A 23,551-nucleotide genomic window follows, 5' to 3' on the forward strand; every position below is an offset into this window, starting at 1 on the left:
CCAGAAGTGAGGGTGTCAGGTGCAGAACAGCTGAAGACAGAACTGAGTGGAAAAGCACAGAGACCAGAGTCCTATGGAGAGGCCGTGATCTGCGCTCAGAGCACCGAGGAGCACGGAAAGGTTGTAGGCAGCTGGCGGTCAACAGCAACACAGGCAGCATGTCAGCAGAGTCCTTGGACGGCCCTTAGTAGGGTGGCCAGGGTTTTCAGGAAGAGACGGAGGAGATCTGATGTCATAAGGGGAGGTTTGGGAGTGAAATGCTTGGGGAGAAACTTTGGAGACAGAATCTATGGAACTTGATGATAAACTAGATGTGGAAAGGGAAGGAGATGGGAGGGATGACACCCAGAGTTTCTGCCTCATGGCTGGGGCCCCACCAAGCTGGGCAGGTGAGTGCAGACCCTGCAGAGCCGGGGCGGCCGGCGGACGTCTCAGGGCCAGGTGGGCTCAGGAGCAGACGCTAGGGATGGAGGTCAAGGTGGATACTCAGTCCTGAGATGCAGAAGGAAAGAGGCAGAGACGGAGTATCCTGGAGCTGGGAGGACAGGTGTGTCCGTACAGAAGGAGGCATGGACATGGGTAGGGCGGCTCTGGTGGGTGTGGGGGTGGAGTGTGGCAGTGGTCGTGGTGAGGAGGAGAAGAGCATAGTAGGGCCCTTCAAGGCAGAGAGAAGTGGGTGGGTGTGGCTGGAGAGAAGTGGGTGGGTGTGGGAGGTCCTCTCAGACCTCAGGCCCTGGGAATAGGGAAGTGGTGGCAGGAGGGAGGGGTAGGACCCAGAGGTGGGACACACGTCTGCCCCGTACAGTGGTTCTGTGACTTCTCCTCCTTGTCACCTTCACTGCCCTCTTAGAGGTCTTCCCAGACCTCCCGGGTCACCACCTGCTGCTGTGTTCTAGCACCTGTCAGCATCTGAGAGTCTCCCTTTAGGTTATGTCTACACTGTTCTGTGGTGCCCTTGTTCACCACCGCACTCTGCTGTCTGGCATGTGCCTCCACACAGCAGAATAGTGGTCAGTGATGCTGACTAGTGCTGAAGGTGGACAGGGGACTGAAGTACAGGTGTGCACATGCAGCTCTGGGGACTCAGACAAGCATGGACCAATATGGACCTAGAGGAGCTTCCTGGGCTCTCCAGAGAGGCCTACTCTCCACAGGAGTGCTGGTCCTCAGCCTCCTCTCTGAGCAGCCCCTCCACGCCATGTACACTAGGCCTGTAAATCTGTACAGGGCACGGCTGTCCACACATAGAGGTAAACGCGTAGGCGTGGCTGTGCTCTCATAGAACTTTATGGACACAAACGGGGCTTGTGAGCTGTAGTTGGCTGGCCCCTGCCTTCCTACCGCTCTTCCTGGGACACCCTCTCGAGAGTCTGAGTCACCATCAGTCACCTGGCTGCTGTCTCCCAACACAGAGATACTTAGTAGAGCTCGTTCTGGTGTAACACCTTCTTTCAGGGAGAGACCAAGTACGTGCTCTGGTGCGGGGGGCGGGGGGGGGGGTGGCCAGCCGGGCCCGTCTGTGGGCCTCTGGCGATTTGTGCTTTGCCCCACAGGCTCCGCCGCTTCTGCCATTACATCGTGACCATGCGGTACTTTGAGATGGTCATTCTTGTGGTCATCGCCCTGAGCAGCATTGCCCTGGCAGCCGAGGATCCTGTGCGGACAGACTCGCCCAGGAACAACGTGAGCACCTCATTCAGGCTGTGGAGGGGCTGGGAGGTGTCAGGGTCCTGTCTGCTCCCTCTAGGGGTGTGGGGTGAGGGTCTGGGGGCACCTCCTGGCCCAGCCCCAAGTTATAGACAGGAATAGTGAGGAAATGCCCAGGGCCAGTGCCGCTGCCAAAGGGGGCTCCACCCACGACAGTGGCCCGCAGGACCCCTGGGCAAGGAGTTGTCTGCTCAGAGGCCTGGAGGAAAAACGTGTTCCCACTGAAATAGTCTTGGCTCAAGCTTTCAGCCTGGCCTTTGACAGTAACCTTCCTGTTGGTTCCAGGCTCTGAAGTACATGGACTACATTTTCACAGGCGTCTTTACCTTCGAGATGGTGATAAAGGTGAGATATGTAGTTGCCCTGGTGGCCCCAGGGCTTTGCTCATCCTCCCTCATGACTGAGATGCCACAGGGCCCCTGCAGCTGCTGTTTGAGGGCTTGTGGTGGGTGTGCCCTGGGTGCGTGCTCAGTGAGAGAGTGCGTGCACAGGTGTGTGGTGATGGGTGTTGTGGAAGGCAGAGGCCAGTTCATGAAAGATTCACCACAGCGTTATCCCAGTTTGGGGAGAGCTCACCAGCATCATGCCTGTGTCTACCTCAATGCTAAGCAAGGGCTACAGGCTTCCGTGAATGTGCAGGTATGGGCTCAGCCCCACCCTCGGGGTTGTCTCATGATAGAGGAGGAGGGCCCATGACATCAGCCTGGGAAGAAGGGGAGCTTGGGGAGAGGGTGGAGGCCTGAACACCCAAACATCATGGTGAGTGGGTGCCGAAGACTTGTGTAAAAGAATTCCAGGGGCGTCTGGGTGGCTCAGCCCGTTAAGCATCCGACACATGATTCAGTTCAGGTCATGATCTCATGGTCATGAGATGGAGCCCCACGTCTCCATCCATAAGATTCTCTCTCCCTCTTCCTGTGCTCCTGCCCTGCTTGCCTGAGCATGCGCATGTTGTCTCTCAAAAAATAAACAAATGAATGAATGAAATAAAAGAGCTCAAGTGTTTGATGTTCGATTAAGGACTGACCATTTCATTGTGATTGCTTCTGTCTCTCAGTATTGGCAGGCACTGCTCCCTTTTCGGTGTCTGACAGGTGGTGGTGCATGTGTTTGCGCACACTGTGTTCAGCTGTGTTGCAGGCACACACACACGCGTGCAGTCTTTGACCACAGTGCAGCTTCGGGTGTGCCTGTGACTTGGGTACTTCTGTGTGTGTGCATCTGCATATCACGCCTGCTTCTTCATTTCCTCTTATAAACTCCTGGTGGGGGAGAAGCATTTTTTTTTGTCATCCCATTTTATAGACACGGAAGCTGAGGTTTAGAGATATTAAGGTGCTTGCTGGAAATCACAGCTTTAGGAGTGGCAGCACCAGGTCCGTGTGAACCCCCAAAGCCCTTTCTCCTGCTGCAGAGAGCTGACCCTCTGAGGGTCTGGGTTGGGGCATGAGCTCCCTGGGGCTGTGTATTCCTGCAGCCCAGTGATGGGGGAAGGCGTCTCATTTTTAGGCTCCAAGGGGATAGGGGGCCCAGGGAAGATCTCAGCCAGTCATTACCAATGAGGGATATTTGGGTCAATGGCACTGAGGTTGAAAGGCCCCCTGAGGGCCTCAGAGGGTGTGACCTGAGTAGCATCTTTTCCCCAAATCCATGACTCTGCGGCCTGGCCCTGGTTTTCTTCCTGAAAGATTGTACACCTAATACGTGTTTCTCCTCTGAAGATGATTGATTTGGGACTGCTGCTGCACCCTGGGGCCTACTTCCGGGACCTGTGGAATATTCTGGACTTCATCGTGGTCAGTGGGGCCTTGGTGGCATTTGCCTTCTCGTAAGTACTGTGTCTCCTCTGGGTCTGGCTGGGCTGCAGTCCCCAGAGCTGTAATGAGTATGGGAATAAGGGAAGGAGGGGCCCCATTGGCCTGCGCGGGCTGTCTGTAGCTCCTGTCTACTTGGGGCTGGGCTTGTGTGGGGTTAAGAAGATCTCAAGGCCCACTTGGACCTACCACAGCTTGTGGTTCTGAGATTGTGCAGGCAGTCCTCTGGGTTATTCGGTGCCTGCCTGTCGGGTCCTTCAGAGCAACTACCTGCCCTGACCTTAGCTGCACCACTTGTTCAGCCAGAGCTGGGCGGTGGTGCTGGTGGGTGTCTTCCCCCGTTGGAGCGTTAGACCATTTTCTCTGACTCCATAGCAGGCAACACTCAGCCCTGTTGTGGCTGGGCCTGGATTGGCTCAGATCCTGCATGGTGACGGGCATGGGATAGGTATGGGGGGCTTGGGTGGACCTGTGGAGGAGATCCAGAGATTAGGAAGACCCCCAGTGATGCAGACACCGAGGGATGGTGTCTTCATCTTCTCTGAGCCCTTGGGGAGGGCGAGGCCTCCTCACTGACTCTCTTCTCTTTGTCTCTTCTTGCTGGACTCTCGGTAGGAGCTTCATGGGGTAATGCCTTCCCTCTGCCCCGTACTGCCCCACATCATAGCACAGCATGGCCCCTGGTGGGCCGGTTCACCACCATGCCTCACCTCTGCTCATCCTCCTCCACCGTCCAGGATGCATGCTGCCAGGAGCCATGTCCCCATGCCACATGTTCCTGCCTCACCTCCAGGGGCTGGGCTGGAAGCTGGGGCTGGGGCTGGGACTGGGGCTTGGCATGGCCAGTCCTTGGTGGGGAGGTGCCCCAAGTGAGTGCTGGAGGGTGGGGACATGGGCCCTGAGGGCAGTGAGGGCTCAGGGGGGAGCCGCTGCAACCATGGCTGCCAGGATGTCGGGCATCCTGAAATCCCTTCCCACATCTCTTCTCCAGAAACAGGGCTTTCTTTCCTCTCTGTTCTCCACAACTGCCTCTGTGGGGGTCTTAGCCGGCTTTCTTTGTATATAAAGTGTCAGTGAGGGGCTTGGGAGTGACACAGGGGAAGGGGTACAATCCAGCTTGGTGGCCTCAGCAAGACAAAGGCTCTGAGCGGGCAGGAGAGAAACAGAACACAGAACACCCGAGGGCCGCCCCTGCAGAGAGCCCTCCCCCCAGAAAACCAAAGCAGGTGTCCCTCCCTTCTGCCTCCCTCAGGTGTCCACCCACCCACCCTGCCTCTTGTTCTCTCTGTGCTGGTCTTAGCAGGGCTGCTGGAGGAACCTCGTTTGGGATTGGGTGTCAGGAACGCTAGGGTATAGAAACACCCGACGTGGTGGTCTGGAGGCTGGGTTTTTCCCATCTGGAAGCTTGGTGTTTCAGAGAGAGTTTGATCTGGTTCTGGACTGTAGGCCCTAGCTGGGTCTTGAGAGATATAGGGGGCTGGGGCTCTCCAGCTCTCCTCAACCCACAGATCCTGCCTGGGCCTCGTAGTTCACTTCCCCTAGAGCTTGGCTGGAGTCCAGAGAAGACCACTGGTGGCCCTGCCCCCTCTCTTCATGTGCAGGCGCCTTGGGAGCTTGGAGAGAAGTGGCCTCTGAACAGGATGGAATAGGGCCCCCGGCCCTGAGTCCTCAACCACTGCTGAGCATGGAGTGTGGCCTTGCTTCTAAGAATCGCTTCCTTAGGAAGTCTGTGAAGGCCACTTGGGACGCTACCCCCACCCTGCCCACCAGCCCTGGCTTTCGATTGGTAGGAGGGCCAGCCCCCGGAGTCTGACATTTCCTGGGGCCCTGGCAGCCTGAGAGAGCCACCTGGGTCTGCTCTGGCTTCCTGTGAGGGCTTCCTGATCAGGACTCACAGGTTCTGTCTGCTGCTCTCTTTCTCTCTGTGGCTTTTTCTCCCTCCCTCCCTCTCTGTTTCTTTCTCTTCCCTTTAGTATTTCTTTCTTTCTTTGTCCACCCCTTGCATTGCATTGTCCCTTGTATCACCTTTGTATTCATCTAACGTTTTCTTTTTCTTACTTTACTCCCCTCCTCCCCTCCCAGCACGCCTGTCCTCCCTCCCCTCTCCCCTTTCTGTCAGTTTTACCTCATCTGGAGGAGTGTGGGGGCAGCTGAGCGAGTACAGTCAGGGAGATCCAGACATGTTCCTCCCTACCTCCCTATACCAGGGCTGGAGAGCAAGAGAAACCAGCTCTTCCAGAAGGCTCTCGCACTAATGGCTTGTAGGTTTCCATGGGCTGGCCCAGGCTAGGTCTGCAGTCCTGGGGCCAGCCCCCTTCTGTCCTCTTTATTTCCATTGCCGGTCTTAGCATGGTGGCCAGAGGAAGCTGGTTTAGGGGAGTGCTGGGGTAGAAGTGGCCGACGTGGTATGGGAGAACGGCTTCTTTCCTGCTGGAAACCCAGCATTCCCTTACACCAGGTACTGCTGACCCAGCCCTGGCCCTCATCTGCTCAGATGAGGGCTTTGCCATGCAACCTGTAGGAGGAGATGCAGAGGCCTCGCTGTTCCTGAGTGTTTGCCCTGGGGCCTAAGGCAAAATGCTCAGGAGAGCCTAACCCAGACCCCAGTAGGCTTTGTGGAATCTGAGCATGAGTGTGCATCCTGCCTGTCTGCATGTGTGGCTTCTCCCTTCTAGAGGATCCAAAGGGAAAGACATCAACACCATCAAGTCCCTGAGAGTCCTGCGTGTCCTGCGGCCCCTCAAGACCATAAAACGGCTGCCTAAGCTTAAGGTGAGAGTGTGGGTTTGGGGCTTGAGGAGTGTGCAGAGCTGTGTATACACGTGTGTGTGGATGTGCACGTACATGTGAGTGTAGGTCTAGACGTACGTGTGTGGGTATTGTGCACATATGTACATATAGTTACGCTTGTGAGTGTGTGCACGTGGGTGCATAGATGTGAGTGCATGTGTGTGTTGTGTGTACAAGGTTGCACTGCATGTGGGTATGCACACGCATGTGTGTGGTGTGCACATGAATGTGTGAGTGCACGTGTGCATGTAGAAGTAACCCTGTCTGGCTGCAGCTTCCACCTGGGGTGGGATGAGAGCGCTGAGGGAGGGCCCCTACTTGTGTTCTCAGATGGTGCGTTGTGTGAGCGGGTCAGGCTCTCTCAGTTCCGCGACTCGCCCGCAAGGAACGCTTAGTGTCAGTAGTGTTCTGTAAGGCTCTTCTTCCTCAAGCCGGCAGCAGACACAGTACAGGGAAGAAGGGGCTGCTGAGAGAAGCGGAGGGTCCCGGGGGACATGCAGGGAGGTAGGGGCTCTTGAGAACTGGTTACTGGGCTTGGCCTGAGGATGGGTGTGGCTGAGGTTCCGGATAAAGGAAAGAGTATGGACCCGAACATCTGGGGAGTTGTGTTAAAGTATGATAGTCACTGAGCTTCTTCCTCACTGTGAAGAATGCTTTGGATGCTTAAACTCATTTAATGCCACAAAACTGTGTAGTACAGTGTTGTAAGCAGCGTGCGGATGTAACCCTTGCAGGCCTGAAGCAGTGTGGGGGTTGCGGAAGGCAGTTTGCTTGTGAAGGGGTGGACTGGGGCGGGGGGTGGCTTGAAGGCGGCCAAAGGCCCTCTGTGTCAAGCAGGGACCTGGACCCGGCCTGGGGGGTCAGGGGTGTCATGGACACCATGGAAGTGGGCAGTGGCTGCATTTGCTGAGGCAGCTGCTGGTGTCTGGACTGTGCCAGGCAGTGTCTTGAGGGATGGTTGTGGGTCTGCCTTTTTGCACAGCTGGAGCAGGATGGGGGGAGTCTCCTCAGCTCTGAGAAATAGGGAGCAGGGCCAGGGTCAGCAGTACTGGGCATTCAGGGAAAGCCGAGCTTCTGGGTGGGGAAGAATCTGAGAAAAAGCTCTGGCGGTGGCAGTAACAGATGACAGAGTCACCTCTGGGCCATACCAAAACACGCCAGAAGTCTCTGTCTTGGAGCTGGCCACAGCGTTGTTGCCTCTCTGCCCCATTTTGGCTCCCACCCGTGGGCAAAGTATGACCCACTGGCAGGCCGGGGTGCAGGAGCAGGGTCTGGCCGTATCCCCGTCCACACTCCTTTCCCTCCCTGTCAGCCACCCCTGGCACACGCTGGCCTGGGCTCCAGGTTGTCCTCATTTACGTAGCCTGACCCAGGCTTCCACCACCAGCTTCCCGTCAGGGTCCAGCCCGTCTGCCCAGGCCACCTCCTCTAGCACCTCCTGCCCGCCCATCCCGTCCTGGGAGAGGCGGTGGCAGGCAGCTTCCTGTGTTAAGTCAGTGGGCAGCAGTTCCCTCCATGATTATGGCCTCGACGGTCCTCGGGGACGGGGAGGCCCGGAGGTTCTGAGTTGAGCTCTCTTCCCCTCCAGGCCGTGTTTGACTGTGTGGTGAACTCCCTGAAGAACGTCCTTAACATCCTGGTTGTCTATATGCTCTTCATGTTCATATTTGCTGTCATTGCGGTGCAGCTCTTCAAAGGGAAGTTTTTCTACTGCACGGATGAGTCCAAGGGGCTGGAGAGGGACTGCCGGTAAGTCAGGCAGGGCTGGGAGTGGGGAGCCCAGTGAGGGCTCTGGGAGGAGCCTGCTTGTGGTCCACCAGAGAGCTGGGGGTGTGCCTCTGTCCCCAGGGTCACACTGGGACTTCTGGCTCATTTTCCTCAGCAGAGCTGGGGACCAGGCACTTCTGAGGGACATGCTCTTCCTGCCCATAGACATCAGGGAGCACATGGTGGGGGGGGCTTACTGGGGTGTTGCTTGAGGGCTCTGCAAATCTTGGAGCCCTGGGCTAGACTCTAGGATCAGAGGGGCTGCCCTATGCCTGGAGCTGCTTTCACCATCACTGCGAGGCCTCAGGCCTCTCTGGACCCGGCCCCACTCCAGAGCAAACAGGAGAGATGCCCTCAGGGAGGAACTAGGGGAAATGGAGGCGGGTGCTGGTGCAGGTGCTGAGCAAGGTGGTGTGGGTGGCTGCTTCTCCAGCCACAGGCAATGGCCCCAGCTGCCTCTGTTCATGTAATATTCTCTCGTGTAAATACACCACCACGAATTTACCCACTCTGTGACTGATGGGCATGGGGGGTGTTTCCAGTCTGAGGCTCTTGTGAGCAGTGCTGTTGTGATTGTCCCAGTATGTGTCTGCTGGGAAGCACACACATGCAGTTCTAGGAGGTGTGCACACCTGGGAGTGAGATTGCAGGGTCGTGCACTGTGCTTGTGTTCAGCTTCTGCCGGTGCTGCCAGATAGGTGTGTAAAATCGCACTCCTGCCACATGGCTGAGAGCTCCAGTACTGTGCACCAGGGGGTTCTTGGTGTGTTGCATGTTTGGATCTGTAGCCTTTCTCATGTTGGGCTGGTGGCATTTCTCTGTGGTTTAATTTCGGCTGGGTGCCTCACCAGGTGATTGACCACTCCAGTATCCTTGGAAAGGGTCTATGCAAGCCCTTGCCTGTTTTCCCGTATGGATGTCTTTCACTTTCTGATTGATTTGTAGGAATTTTGTGAAGTCCTGGATAGGCATCCATTGCCAGATCTATGGATTATGTCCTCAAGGTCTTAGGGACGCCTGGGTGGCTCAGTTAGTTAAGTGTCCGATTTGATTTCGGCTCAGGTCATGATCTCACGGTTCGTGGGGTCGCGCCCTGCTGTATGCTGTACAGCCCTCAGGCTGTACGCTGACAGTGCAGAGCCTGCCTGGGATTCTCTCTCCCTCTCTCTCTGCCCCTGCCCCACTCACACATGTGTGTGCATGCACGCGTGCTCTCTCTCTCAAAAGAAATAAACATTTGAAAATTAAAAAGTAAAATAAAAATAAAAACTAACACAACGTCTTGATTGTAATATAGTCCAATTTATCTCTCTTATGTTTGGTACTCTTTGTATCCTTTTCAGAAAATCTATACAAAGGTCAGGGAAATGTCCTGTTATGTTTTCCTCTAAAAGTTTTAGTTTCGTGTTTGACATGGAGATCTGTGATCTATCTGGAGTTGACTTTGTGTGTTAGGTGAGGTATGGATAAAAATAAATTTTTCTGTAGATGGATATCCAGTTGACCCAGCACCATTTACCTGAAAAGACCATCCTTTCCGCATTCAGTGATATCCTTTGTTTTTACTGAGATCACAATTCTTACAAATCATCCATTGAAAGTGAACAACTCAGTGACTTTTAGTATATTCACAGATGTTTGCAACCACCACCATAGTCAATTTTAGAACACTTTCATAGGTTAAAAAAAAAAACAACAACACAAAAAACCCCGTACCCTTTACTACCCACTAGCTCCCCATCTCCAACCCTAAGCAACCATGGATCTATTTTTTTCCTCTTTAGTTTTCCGTGTTCTGGATGTTTCATGTAAATGGAATCATAAATATGTGGTCTTTGGTGTCTCATCTCTTTCCTTTACCATCATGTTTTTGAGGTCACCCGTGCTGTAGTGTGTGTCAGAACTTCACTCCCTCTTGTGGTTGGATCTGATTCCGCTCTGCAGATAGATATGCCGCATTTTATTTATTCATTCATCTGTTGATGGACATTTGGGTGTTTCCATCTTTTGGCTATTGTCATTAATGCTTCTGTGAACATGTGTACAAAGTTTTTGTGTGGACAGATGTTTTATTTATTTATCTTTTAACGTTTATTTATTTTTGAGAGAGAGACACACACACACAGCGTGAGCAGGGGAGGAGCAGAGAGAGAGGGAGACACAGAATCCAAAGCAGGCTCCAGGCTCTGAGCTGTCAGCGTAGAGCCCGATGCGGGGCTCGAACCCACAAACCATGAGATCATGACCTGAGACGACGTCTGCCACTCAACTGACTGAGCCACCCAGGCGCCTCTCATTTCTTTTGAGTGTATACTTAGCAGTGGAATTGATAGGTCATGTGGTAAATCTGTTTACCAGTTTCAGGGACTGACAGACTTCCAGTATGACTGACCCATTTTATATTCCTACCAGCAGTGTGGGAGAGTTCTGATTTCTCCATATCCTTGCCAACACTTGTTATTTTCCTTTTTAAAAATTTAATTATAGCCATCCTAGTGGGTATAAAGTGATATCTCAATTCAGTTTTCATTTGCATTTCCCTGATGACTCATCATGTTGAACATCTTTTCATGTGCTTATTGGCCATTTGTATATCTCCTTCGGAGAAATGTCTATTCAGATCTTTATCCATTTTTTAATTGGGTTATTTGTCTTTTTTTGTAATTGATTATAATAGTTCTTTATATATTCTAGATTCAGGTCCTGTCAGAGAGAGGATTTTCAAATATTTGGTCCCATTCTGTGTGTTGATGATGTCTTTCAAGCACAAAAGCTTTACATTTTGATGAGGTCCAATTTATCTACTTTTTTCTTTTATTGCTCCTAATTTTGGTATCATATCTAGCAATCCCTTCCCAAATCTTACAACCCCTTGTGTTTTCTTCTAACAGTTTTCTAGCGTTAGCTCTTACCTTTAGGTCTTTGATCCTTTTTGAGTTGGATTTTGGACATGGAGTGAGGTAGGGGTCCAACTTCCTTCTTTTGCAAGTGGATACCCAGTTGTCCCAGCACCATCTGTTGATGGTGTTTCCCTCCATTGGGTGGGCAACCCTTTCAAAAATCAGTTGGCCATAGACAAAAGGGTTTATTTGGATCCTTTGTCTTTATCCTCTAACCTCCTCTGCATTCTCATCTCCAGGGGTCAGTATTTGGATTATGAGAAGGAGGAAGTGGAAGCTCAACCACGGCAGTGGAAGAAATACGATTTTCACTATGACAACGTGCTCTGGGCTCTGCTGACACTGTTCACAGTGTCCACGGGAGAAGGGTGGCCCATGTGAGTGTTCATATGATTCATTGTGTTTGATCAGGCTAGAGTAGAGGGGCGACTCGGACAGGGAGTCCCATACTCTGCATCTGTTTGTGTTTTAGTCACTCAGTGAATACCCCATAGGCTCTTGTATCTACCAGGTAAGACATAGCTCTGCCTTCCAGGAGTGGGGTGGCCTGGGAAGAGGAGGAGATTAAACCAAAGCACACAGCATAGTGATTTCCTGAAAGTCCTTTTTGAGTAGCTGAAGGTCAGAAGTGAATGGGCTATTCAGCATCTCCCTGTGCTACTCCTCTGGCCTCAGTTAAGGGTAGACAGAAGGATGTATGTGTTCAGTTGCCACACTGGATAACAGGGAGGACCACCACTCAGAAGGTGGGATCAATGCTCTGACAGGTGGCCCAGGGCTTTCCAAAGGCAGGTGAGGCTGGGTATGAGCTGGTGAGCTGGGCATGAGCAGGCGTGAGCCGGGAGTGAGCAGGGCAGGGCACAACTCCTGGGCCTCCACCTCTCCTGGGGTTAGGACATTAGGCACTGGAGACCTCCCCTTGGTGGCTCTCCAACAGTCCTGAGTACAAACCCCATCAGTAAGGTAGCCCACCTCCAGGAGGTTGCAGTCCTGGGGGGTGGGGTGGGACAGGCTTTGGCCTGCCATGTTGAGCCTCCTTTTCTCTTGCCATGTCTGGGCTCAGGTATGGAAGCCTCACCTGTGATACAGGTCTTGACTTCCCCATGGGTCTGTACTCAGGGGTCCCCCTGACTCTTGGTGTTTGCTCTTGACACAGGGTCCTGAAACACTCTGTGGATGCCACCTACGAGGAGCAGGGCCCAAGCCCCGGGTACCGCATGGAGCTATCCATCTTCTATGTGGTCTACTTTGTGGTCTTCCCCTTCTTCTTCGTCAATATCTTTGTGGCCTTGATTATCATCACCTTCCAGGAGCAGGGGGACAAGGTGATGTCTGAGTGCAGCCTGGAGAAGAACGAGGTGGGTGGCTCCCTCTTCTGTCCCCTGTGCATATGTACAGTGGACACTCTGCTGGGCTCGCTTGATGGGCAGCATGGGCAGGACCATTGGAAGCCAGTACAGCACAGAGAGAGACTGAGTGTGGGTGGTCAGGGCTGCCTGTGAGGATGAAGGAGACAGGCGTGGGTGCAGTGGGTGTTACAGTGTGGGGTTCTCCCCAGACAAGTTCTCAGTGCTCCTTTCTTTCCACACAGAGGGCTTGCATTGACTTTGCCATCAGCGCCAAGCCCCTGACACGGTACATGCCCCAGGACAAGCAGTCGTTCCAGTACAAGACGTGGACGTTTGTCGTGTCTCCGCCCTTTGAGTACTTCATCATGGCCATGATTGCCCTCAACACGGTGGTGCTGATGATGAAGGTGTGCGGGCCCAGTACGGGGGCAGTGGGTGGCAGCTGGGTGTGAGAGAACTGTAGTTACATTTGACCATGTCCTGGTCAGCATGGGATGCCTATGGAAGCCAGCGCCATAGGTTGCGCATGGGCTGAGTTGGTGAGAATGTCCTAGGAGGAGACAGGGGGAGAGCAGGATGGGGTGTCCGTGTGCTGGGCAGGCATGCGGTTCTCTCTGCATGCAGTGCTCTGGCAGAAGGTCAGGGTGATCCCTGGTGGGGTGTCTTGGGGCAGTGGAACCTATGGCCAATGGCACTCATTCCCCGTGCAGTTCTACAATGCACCCTATGAATACGAGCTGATGTTGAAATGCCTGAACATTGTGTTCACATCCATGTTCTCCATGGAATGCGTGCTGAAGATCATCGCCTTTGGGGTGCTGGTAGGTGCCTTGACTCCCTCTTGGCCTCTTGGTGGTCTGCATTGTGGCTCCCCATCTGTAGGGAGACCTGCAGAGACTTACAGTATGGAGCTGGGAATCCCCCAAGCCCCCAGAGGAAATGTGACCTTGTAGGGGCGCTGAGGAAGGGGCTGCTCTAATGCTCTCAGCTGCCTGAGCTCTGCCCCCGGCTCAGTTCCTGGAGACAGATGGAGCCAGATTCCTCCTCCCCGGACTCACAGCTCTCAGTCTGCACCTGCCCAGGCCCACAGGTGTTTACTTACCCAGCTGTGGTGTCCCACCTGGGGTGGCCCATCTGTCCCTTTGACCCTTTCTTGATTAGGAGCCATGTCTTGCAACTCCTTGCCTGGCAGAAACCCTCACCAGCCACTAGCAGTAACTGCTCTTTTTTCTCTCTAGAACTATTTCAGAGATGCCTGGAATGTCTTTGACTTTGTCACTGTGTTGGGAAGTATTACTGATATTTTAGTAACAGAGATTGCGGTAAGTAGCATTTCCTGTCCCTCCTCGAGGGCCCCAGCGTGATTTCCTTCTAGGTGGTGCTCCCTCAGTGTGCCTCCAGGTCCTAAGTGTTAGCTCCTCTTCTCTTGCTAGAGTTCCCCAGGAGCCCCTGGAAAGAAGGAGTCTCCTCTCCAGAGGTGGAGTTGGGGACTGAGGACTGATTGAAAAAAATGCTTTTTCTTGGATAAGAAAGTGGTTCCCAAAAGGTCTTCCAGTTTGGTGGCCTGAGAGCCACCTGGGAGCTCCATGGTAACAACTGACCAGGAAGACAAGAGTCTTTTAAATCTGTGTGTGTCTAACAAATCTAACAATTTGGCACCAAAATTACATAAACTAAAATCAACAAGAATATAGGATATTTTAAAATACCAGGTTTGTTTTACATGTTTGTACGTGTGTGTATAAATAAAACTAGACAATCTCATTCATGTTAAACATGCATGGATTATATGTAAAAACTGACCAAGTGCTAGAATATAAACTTGTCTCAACAAATTTCAAAGAATCTGAATCATAAAGCAATATTCTTTGAGTACAGTGCTTTCTCTTAGAATTAAATGGCAAAAAAATCTCATCTCTGTCTTATGTTGAATTCTCTAGGAGCATCACCTGAGATGGGGTGCTTGTACGAATCATTTCTTAGGAAGTAGTCCCAGGCAAAACCATTAGAGAGTGGATTGGGGAACTGATGGGTAAGAGAAGGAGGACCAGAAATGTATCTGGAGCCAAGTTGGGGGTGAATTGGGCTCATCCCTCACTGGGGGTGGTCGCACTTCAGAGCTGCAAACCTCTTCCTCTGTACCTGTTAGTGCTCGGCTAAGGGCTACAGCTGGAGGTGTTAATGGTCAGACACCTCCGGCCCTTCTGAGTATACCCCGTGTGCAGGCAAAGCAGGCTCTGGCACCTGCCGGGGGTGCAGGAATGTCAGATTCCATGGTAACAGGGCCACACGGTACCTGTTCAGTGGTAACAAGTGTCTGCTGTGCCACCCTGGCTCTGCTCAACTCTTGTACACACCTCACACTGGGTTTACTTCACTCATTCTTCAGGATGGTGCTGGTCACCATCTCTGGAAGAAGAGGGTTGGTAACCAGCTGGAGTTGATCTGAGTTAAGTTGATGTTCATTAACTCATTCTTCCTCTGACCCTTTTGAGGTCCCCTGAATGGTGGCCATCTGCTGCTCTGGTTGCGGCCCTGGTAGGTGGCCCACACTGTCATCCACTGTAACCTAAGTCCCTGCTTGCCATACTTGTGCTCCAGCTGCTGTGGTAGTCCAGTCATAGTTAAGACTGGTCATAGAAACACCTAGAAAGGCCCCAGTGAACCTCCTGATGTCCAGATAGACTTCTTCCTGCCCCTATGTACTGGTAGCTCTGCCCTTCTCAATAACCAGCATATGGGGCACCTGGGCAGCTCAGTCAGGTAAGTGTCTAACTCTTGATTTCTGCTCAGGTGATGATCTCACAGTTGTGAGATCAGTCCCTGAGTTGGGCTCAGTGCGGTGTGTGGAGCCTGCTTGGGATTCTCTCTCTCTCTCTCTCTCTCTCTCTCTCTCTGTCTCTGTCTCTCTCTCTCTCTCTCTCCCCCCTCCCCCTTCCCTGTTCTCTCTGTCTCAAAAAGTAAACAAGCAAACATAAAACAAAGAATAACCAGCATCAAATACCCTGGCCAGTATGGAAACTATGCTCTGCCTGTTGTTCTTAAGGCATGTTCCACAGTGGAAGCTTTCCCTACTCCTTGAGCCAGGACCTCTAGATTTGCCATACCTAAACTTGGGGAGAGGGAGCACAAAGTCTGCCTTCAGTAGCTGGAGTGATACTGAGAGGGGCTACCCCGACTTCTACCCCTTGCTTCCTGGGTCTGGGCATTTTACCAGTTGGGCACCCAGTACCATCTCTTGGCCATCAGTTCATCTTAAAGGACAACATCCCAACCCCATGAGGTATATAGCACCAAGCCAGCATTTAATCTGTGCCTTTAAGAGTCTGTTTCAACATTTTATCAGGTTAGCATCTCCTGAATGATGTTGAATATGATATGGATCCTGAGTCATGTGTCCTTTGTAGCTCCTGTGCTTATGCTGAGCTGATGTTATGTGGAATCCCATGTTGATGAATCTCTGATACTAGCGTAGGCCAAGGTATTCCGTCAGCAAAGACGAACCCACACCCAGGATATGAGTGATCCCACTTGAGATAAATCACTGCCGTTTCCAGGTGAAAGGATTCCCATGTAAGCAACTTAGTACCAAGGGACTGATTGACAGCCTGAAGTGTGGTACACTGTAAAGGCCTAGCTGACTTCTGCTCATAGCAGGCTGGATGTTCAGCCAGCGGCCATGGCTGGATCAGCTTTGTTGAGAGGTAGCCCAGCTGGGTGGCTCAGGCACAGCCTTCATCTCAGCCACCACAGTCACTTCATTCATGGATCTACTGTATAAACACTGGGGCTGGTGAGGATGGAGGCTGGCTGTTACTGGTTGGACAAACCATCTCAGGAGCTGGTTCTTAGTGCCCCTACAGCCGTGGATGCTCTGGTGGACCTGGTTGTGTATTACAAGGACCTGCACGTCACGTACATTCCCCAGGCCCATCCAGCCTTTTCCCAAACTTTGTTCTTTCTGGAGTCCTGACAAGGCTTTAGCTCTTGCCAGAGGTCCTGTAGTCCATACCACAGGCAACTTCTTTCTCCATAGACACCATGGCTGATGAGGTACCCAGGGCACCACCCAGAGCTCTGCTTCACCACTGCCTTTAAGGTTGTCTCTGTGTGGGACTCTACTGAGGCTGCACCAATTTATTGAGCGAACTGCTCCATAAATCAGGTTGGCTATAGTGATCATCCCATGATTCACTGGGGTCAGGGTGAGCTCAGGAAGACAGAGTTGCAGCAAAGGTGAGATGTCTGAGGCACTGGGCCACCTGTCATATGACTGTGCCCTCTAGACGTGCTTGGGTTCGGCCCTGGATGCAGCACTTCTGTCATATGCAGGATTGATGGCGGGCCTGCTACATACACTCATAAGGAGAAGCTTTGGTACCATAGGCACTGTTGTTTCATGGTCAGATGCAGTCTCCACCCAGGGCCCAGTATCCAGGAGTAGCCCTCTCATTGGTGATGTCTGTAGCAGATGACATGGCCTTGTTCCAGAATCCTAGGTCTTTGCATTGGCTTTTCTATGTAGGCTTTCCAGGGACTCCACACAGTGTCTTTATCTACCACAGATACCCCAGCACTGTGGAATCTGTTGCATTTTATGGCCCAAGGTATAGTGCTCCTGGTACTGCAGCATGGATCTGCTAGAGACCCCTCTCTTGCTCTGAAATCTCTCAAAGCCGGCAGCTTTGTGTCACCTGATAAATAGGTCACAGCAGTATTTCCTTTGTGGTAAATGCCATCTCTGAAACCCAAGGAAGCCTATGAGAAGTAGGAAGTGTGAGGTGTGATAACTGATTTGTCTTTTACCTTGGGATCCATGTCCTGACATGGCTCATACCACTGATTATAGTAGTCTTATGTGTTAGGTTTCCACCTAAAATATAAGGAAAGATTATTCCAATCCTAAACAAATTCTTCCAGTGAATAGAAAAAGAGTGAACATTCCCTATTTGTATGAGACTAGTACAATCTTGATACGAAAACTTTTTAATTGAGTATAATATAGGAAGATCATAATCCACACTCATTAATGTGGATACAGACACATCAGAAAGTCTAATTTACATTAACAGATCAAAGGACACTGTTAATGTGATTCTGTCTTGGCTCCAGAGAAGATGTACGGTAAAACTCAAATTGTATTCATAATAGAAATTATTGGTAATCTAGGAATTACTGACTTGATGAAGAGAATTTACCAAAAAATCCTATGCAAACATCATATAATGGTTAAATTTGGAAACAATTCCCTTTAAAATCAGAGAAGGGCAATGATATCTGTAAGCACTACTTCTTTTCAACATTGAACTTCAGGTCCTGGTCAGTTAAATAAATTGAATGTTAGCTCCACGAAGACAGAGGTTTTTGCCTGTTTGGTTCACTGCCATATTCCAGGACTTAGAATTCCAGGACTTGTTGAATGAATAAGACAAGAAAAATAAATAAAATGTCTAAGTATTAGAACAGGAATAGGCAAAGCTGTCATTATTCCCAGATAACATTATTAGCTATTGATGAAATCTGGAAAAATGTAACACTGATAAAGAGTGTTTAGGATGGTTGCTGAGTAGATTACCTGAGTGAGTAGTTGACTGCATGCCATTACAGCATTAGCAGTCCTGACAGTAAACCTAACAGCATACATACGCAAGGTCTATGTATGGAAAAGTGCTAAACCTCAGTGAAAGATAGTAAAGAAGACTTAAGTAGATGGTGTTCTATTGCACAGTAAATAATTAGTGTCAATCTCAGAGATAATTTTGTCCAGATTGATGTGTAGGTTCAATGTAATTTCAATAAAAATACCACTGATTTTTTTTGTTTGTTTGTTTTGGAAATTGACAACTTGCTTATAAAACTCATCAGAGAGAACAAAGGCACCCAAATACTCAGATATGTAAGAAGCAGAAGGTGCTGCTGCAGCTGTGGGGTGGGGGTACAGTTCCCATCAATGATAAGACTTATTATAAAGCGAGAACATTAAGAATATGGGGCTGACACAGGGATAGTAAATACGCCAATGGACAGAATCAAGAGTTTAGAATCAAAATCACTCATGTATGAAAACTTGATGTATGACCCTGTTACTTAATGGGGAGACAGTTCAATAATTGATGTGGGTATAATGACTATCCATATCAGGAAAACCAGAAATTGAATCTTCACACCATTTACAAAAAAAAAAAAATCTATTTCAAATGGATGAAAATACTTAAATATAACAGGGAAAACTTTAAAACTCTTAGAAGAAAATACAGGAGATTATCTTTAAGACCTTGGGATAGGGACTGTTTGCATAAGCAAAATATACGAAGCACCAGCCATAACTGAAAAAAATTTTCTATAAAATAAAAAGTTTCTGTTTATCAAAAGAAGAAAGGACAGTCCATTAACAGGGAGGGGTTGTTTGCATCACATTCCTTCATTTATCCGTTATAAATATTTATGCACTGCCTGTCATGTGCTAAGAAGTATTCTAAATGCAGGGACAAAAGATGAAAATCTCTGCTCTTCTGGAATTTCGTTCCATTGAGAAAGACATGGGTTTTAGACCACAATAGGCCCTGGGAGAAGGCACAGCAGAGAAGGGGTATGAGACATGGCAGGGGTGGGGGTGGTTCCAGGCTTTGATGGCTATGTGTCCAGACAAGATGTCACTGAGATGATGACTTCCAAGCAGAGATGTCTGGGTTTGTGAGGAAGCTGAGCAGGGGACGTCGGGGAGCAACACCAAGCCCTGCACCCACCCTGTGCCTGCACTCACAAGGGAGGACGTGGGCACACTGCCACAGCAGCAGCGTGGACAGAGGAGATGGGGGGCAGGGAAGACCTTGCAGCTGGAGTAAATTTTGGTTTATGTTGTGAGTGAGTAGGAGGATTTGGAGGGTTTTGTGAAGAGGAGTGACATGATTTGGCTTTTTAGACCAGACCTCTGGCTGCTCTGTTGAGGACACAGTGCAGGGCACAAGCAGAAGCAGCTAGACAACTTAGGGCTGTCTTCGTTTGGGCTATCCCAGGTGGACCCCAAGACAGGTGATCCCCAGGAATTCCAGGGGAGTGATGGAGTGGGCCAGGGAAGGGAGGCATCCAATACAAGGTGCTATGAAGTCAGTTAGCATTGTGGGTCCTAATGGGGAGCTCTAAGCCTTAGTTACCCCAGCAAGTGACTGGGGTATTTTTCACCAAGTGCTGTCTGCCACTGGTTGAAGGCTGGTGGCAGGAGGGGGAGAATTCTCAGGAAAAATAGATGTAGATGCTGACAACTGAGTATCAGCCCTGTGGGGATGAGTGCCATGAGCATCACTGCAGAGAGCCCAGCAGAGGGACTGGGTGTTTGGGCTAAGGCGAGAGACTGTCATTCTGGATGTATTTTCCGGGAGAGCTGTAGATGGACCAAATGTGGGTGTGACAGTTGAGGCAAGAATGACATCAAAGTCTGAGCACTTGGAAAATGGGTTGTCATTAATGAGAATGGAAAAGAATGTGGGTGGAACAGGTTTGTTGTGGACAGTCAGGATGCAATTTGTGCATGTTAGATTTGAGTTGCCTGGTGGCCTTCTCAAAGGAATTGTCCAAAAGGTAGTTGGACAGATGGGCCTGGAGTTTGGAGGAGAGATTCATGCCAGTGGCGTAAGATTGGGAATCATGAGCATATAAGATGGTATCGGATCCATGAGACTGAATGAGGTCAGTAAAGGAGAGAAAAGAATGAGCTATTGAGGTCTGCGATGTGCCAACACGTAGTGACAAAGGCATAGCTGGAGGACAGAGAAGTTTTCCAAACCACTAGCAAAGGTTAGTGTCCAGACTCTGCAAGGCTTTTCTGTGATCAGTAAGAAAAACAAAAGTGACCAAATTAAAAAATGAGCTGAAGGTATTTTAATAAGAAACAGAAATGACCAGGGGTACCTGGGTGGCTCAGTAAGTTAAGCGTCCAACTTTAGCTCATGTCACAATCTCGTGGTCTGAGAGTTCAAGCCCTGCGTTGGGCTGTGCCGACAGCTCAGAGCCTGGAGCCTGCTTTAGGTTCTGTGTCTCCCTCTCTCTCTCTGCCCCTCTCCTGCTCAAGCTCTGTCTCTCCTCTCTCTCTCTCTCAAAAATAAATAAACATAAAAAATCTTTAAGAAAAAAGAAACAGAAATGGCCAATAAACACAGGAAAAGATGCTCAAGCTTACTTGTGATCAAAGAAATGTAAAGTGAAATGATATTGAGATATCATTTCATACCCTCTGGTTTGTCAGACAGGAATTCTGACCATGCCAACTGGTTAGCAAGGAAGTGGGACATCCAGAACCTGCACAGTACTGCAGGGGTGTCTGTTGGGCAACCTCTTTGGAAAGGTGTGGTAGTCCCTAGAAAGTTGAACATATGCATGCAGCTCAGCACCTTCTCTCTTAGGGACATATGCCAGAGCGCATCTGGACTGGTGACCTGGGGCCACTGTCACACACGTTTGTGGCAGTGTTGTTTTCAGTAGCAGCAGAATGCGCCAATTGTCACGATACAATAACATAGGGAAGCCCACGCACACTGTGAGTATGAGGGTGACCTCCATGTCCAGAGAGGTGCTTCTCACAAACAGGGTTGGCTCACCATGGCTTAAAAGTTTGTCCAAGTCCAAAAAGGCTGCGCACAGTATCGTCCCGTTTTACAAAGGTTAAGAACAGTCAAGTAAAATGCATTTTAAGAGTTTGTGGTAAGACAGTAAAGAGAAGCACTTATTAACACGAATTAAGGGTAGCTACTATGCCCAGGCAGGAGAAAGGGAGACAGGATGGGCTTCAAAGGTAATGGTGACATTCTTGTTTTTTTAAGCTGGGTGAAGGATATATGGTCTTTTTATTTTTTATTATTTTTCTTTAAAATGCGTCTACACACATTTATACATATTCTTTTGTTTATGTGGCATGCTTCACGGTTTTCAAAAATTAATAATCCAAATAATCTGGGCAAAAGTCCAAGGGTTCTCATTTAACACAAAAACGGAGGTTCTTATGTGCCACCAACTGTTGGTGTTGAGACATTGCCCAAGTGTTTCTCATCCAGAAATAGTTTGTACTATTGTGGTGTCTGGGAGGAGCAAGCTGGCTGCTGATCCCTGCAGGCCTCCTCCTTGGACACACGTATCTTTGTTTCCCGGATAAAGGGATCCAAACATTGAGCTCCCAGGACACAGCTCTGGGGGTTTCTTCATGTGTATGCGTCCTTTCCAGAGAGGGCAGACTGATGAGAGGGCATCAAGGGTGGGGCGTGCCAGTCGTGCAGCGAGCACAATGCCTTCTAGGGGAGCCTCCCCCTCAGAAGAGGCCCACACACAAGGCAGAGGCCTTCTGCAGTGCAGGTGACCGGAGTGGCCCAGTGTCTTACTTCAAGTAAGCCCACCATGGCCGCTCCCAGCAGCCTCTGATGCCCAGCAGGGCTGGGGGTAGGGCTGAGAAGCCACTTGGCTTGGAAGCTCCACTGTGCCCTGACCACTAGCACTCTCAGAGCTCAGTCCATCACCCTGTCCTGCCTAGAGGAGAAAAGATGAAAGGAAGCCGTCGTGTGGATTAGTGGTGTCTTTATTTATTTATTTTTTCATCTGTAGTCACTTCATATGTTACTTTGTGAATGTACTTTTTTTTCCTTAGGCAAAAATATGAGTGTCAGTTCCCACCACCAACTTAACAATCAAAACAGAGCAATAGTCTTAACCAGGGTTATGTAGAGAGTGTTCCCAAGCAAGCATAAAACTGACATTGATTTCTTTGCCTGGAAATAAAAAAAATAAGTGTCTGTGAGTCATCTTTGGATTTGCATTACAAACAGGAATGCAAATGAATGCCACCCTGTCTGCATAACCTACAGATTTCAAAAATATGTTTTGATTTGATGCATTTTAAGCAGAATATGCAAAGTTTACTAAAATCCTAAAATTTTCCAGTTAAGTATTCAAAGTTTAAGTTTTTGCTTGTGTTGATGACTCATTTTCTCTTTTGTTTTCTGTTTTTGTTCTTGATTTACCTTAACCTACCTGCTGACTCACGCCATCCAACCAACATACAATGCGAAAACCATGTCTCCGTCTGTATGTTGCGCACCTGCTGCTCAAACATCCCAATTTGTAAATAATACGCAAATATCCATCCATGAAAACATCACATATAGGAAACGGTTGGTTTCGTGACTTTAAACGTTCTTAAAATCCTTGCTTTGCTTGCTGTGCTCCTGCTCTTTCTTCCATTTCCTGTGACCCCTAGCCACTGCCTTCCTGAGGTGTGTGGTCAGAGTCTGGCGGTACCCATTCCCTCTGGCCTCTTCTCCTCAGTTCTGGGGGTCCAACAGGGGCTTCTGAAGACCCTCCCGGGAGCCATTTGATTTCAGGAACTGGCTTTGGGTCTAGAGAGGAGGTAGGGTCTTCTTGAGTGAGGCGGGTAAGTGGCCAGTCAGTTTTTCCTGTTGGGATTCGCTCAAAATTGGAGGGGTTTAGTAGGACATGAGTTTGGACCTGATCCTGTAGAGTCCATGGTTTCTCTTGCAACATCTCCCTTCTATCTGTCCCCATCATGCGAACAGACAAGGTCAGTTCTCCCCAGTGGCCTCTGATGATGTCTCCTAGAACGTTCTTCCCAGACCTGCCCTTTTATAGGGAATCCTCCCTGGGGCTCAGGGCTGGCGGGGATTTGAGATTCTGTCTACATGATTCAGCAGGGGTTGTATAAGGCCTGACCGAGTAGGAAGAGGGGGTCTGCCCCAGGAGACAGTGGAACACAGGGCTTGTGCATGCAGGCATCACTGATCCTTGTCAGTGTGTGCCCTTGGTCAGGGAGCTTGTGTGGCGTGCAGGCGGCGTGAACTGGGGCTTTCTCCCAGGCCTTTAGGGATGTTTGAGAGGAGAGCGGTTACCAGGAACAGAGGCTGTGACTGGAAATTCACATAAAATAGCAAATAGTTGAGATTCCTATTACAGAAAATCAGTGTTGGTGATAAAGTATTTCACAATTGGAGCAGAAAAGCTTGAGTTTTGAGAAAATGCCATTAGCCGCCACAGAAATCCCAAGCAGTGTGTTCTGCATGGGCTTCGACCCACTCAGGCCTGTTCACAGCCCTGCCCTGTCTGTGCGGGAAGAGCACCCCCTTTGTGCTCCCCCTCTTCGTTCGGAGTGCACGCCTCACCTGACATGCTGGATACGCAGGGCTTTCCTTTCTTTTCTTCATCATCGTCACGTGAGAAGCAAGGAGGG

At 50.2% G+C, this 23,551-nt stretch overlaps 1 protein-coding gene across 1 annotated transcript in view; it reads left to right on the forward strand.

Moving 5' to 3' along the window:
* The window catches only part of CACNA1B (calcium voltage-gated channel subunit alpha1 B), a 190,709-nt gene that overhangs the window by 130,636 nt on the left and 36,522 nt on the right, over nt 1–23,551 (forward strand). Inside the window, 10 exon segments of the mRNA XM_053908620.1 lie at nt 1,554–1,683; nt 1,993–2,052; nt 3,429–3,535; nt 6,197–6,293; nt 7,900–8,060; nt 11,218–11,355; nt 12,135–12,336; nt 12,570–12,734; nt 13,038–13,148; nt 13,566–13,649. Of these exon segments, the coding sequence (XP_053764595.1) occupies nt 1,554–1,683; nt 1,993–2,052; nt 3,429–3,535; nt 6,197–6,293; nt 7,900–8,060; nt 11,218–11,355; nt 12,135–12,336; nt 12,570–12,734; nt 13,038–13,148; nt 13,566–13,649 (1,255 nt within the window).

The sequence above is a fragment of the Panthera pardus genome, unplaced genomic scaffold (assembly GCF_024362965.1).
Source record: "Panthera pardus isolate Hobbes unplaced genomic scaffold, ASM2436296v1 HiC_scaffold_20, whole genome shotgun sequence".
NCBI lineage: Eukaryota > Metazoa > Chordata > Mammalia > Carnivora > Felidae > Panthera > Panthera pardus.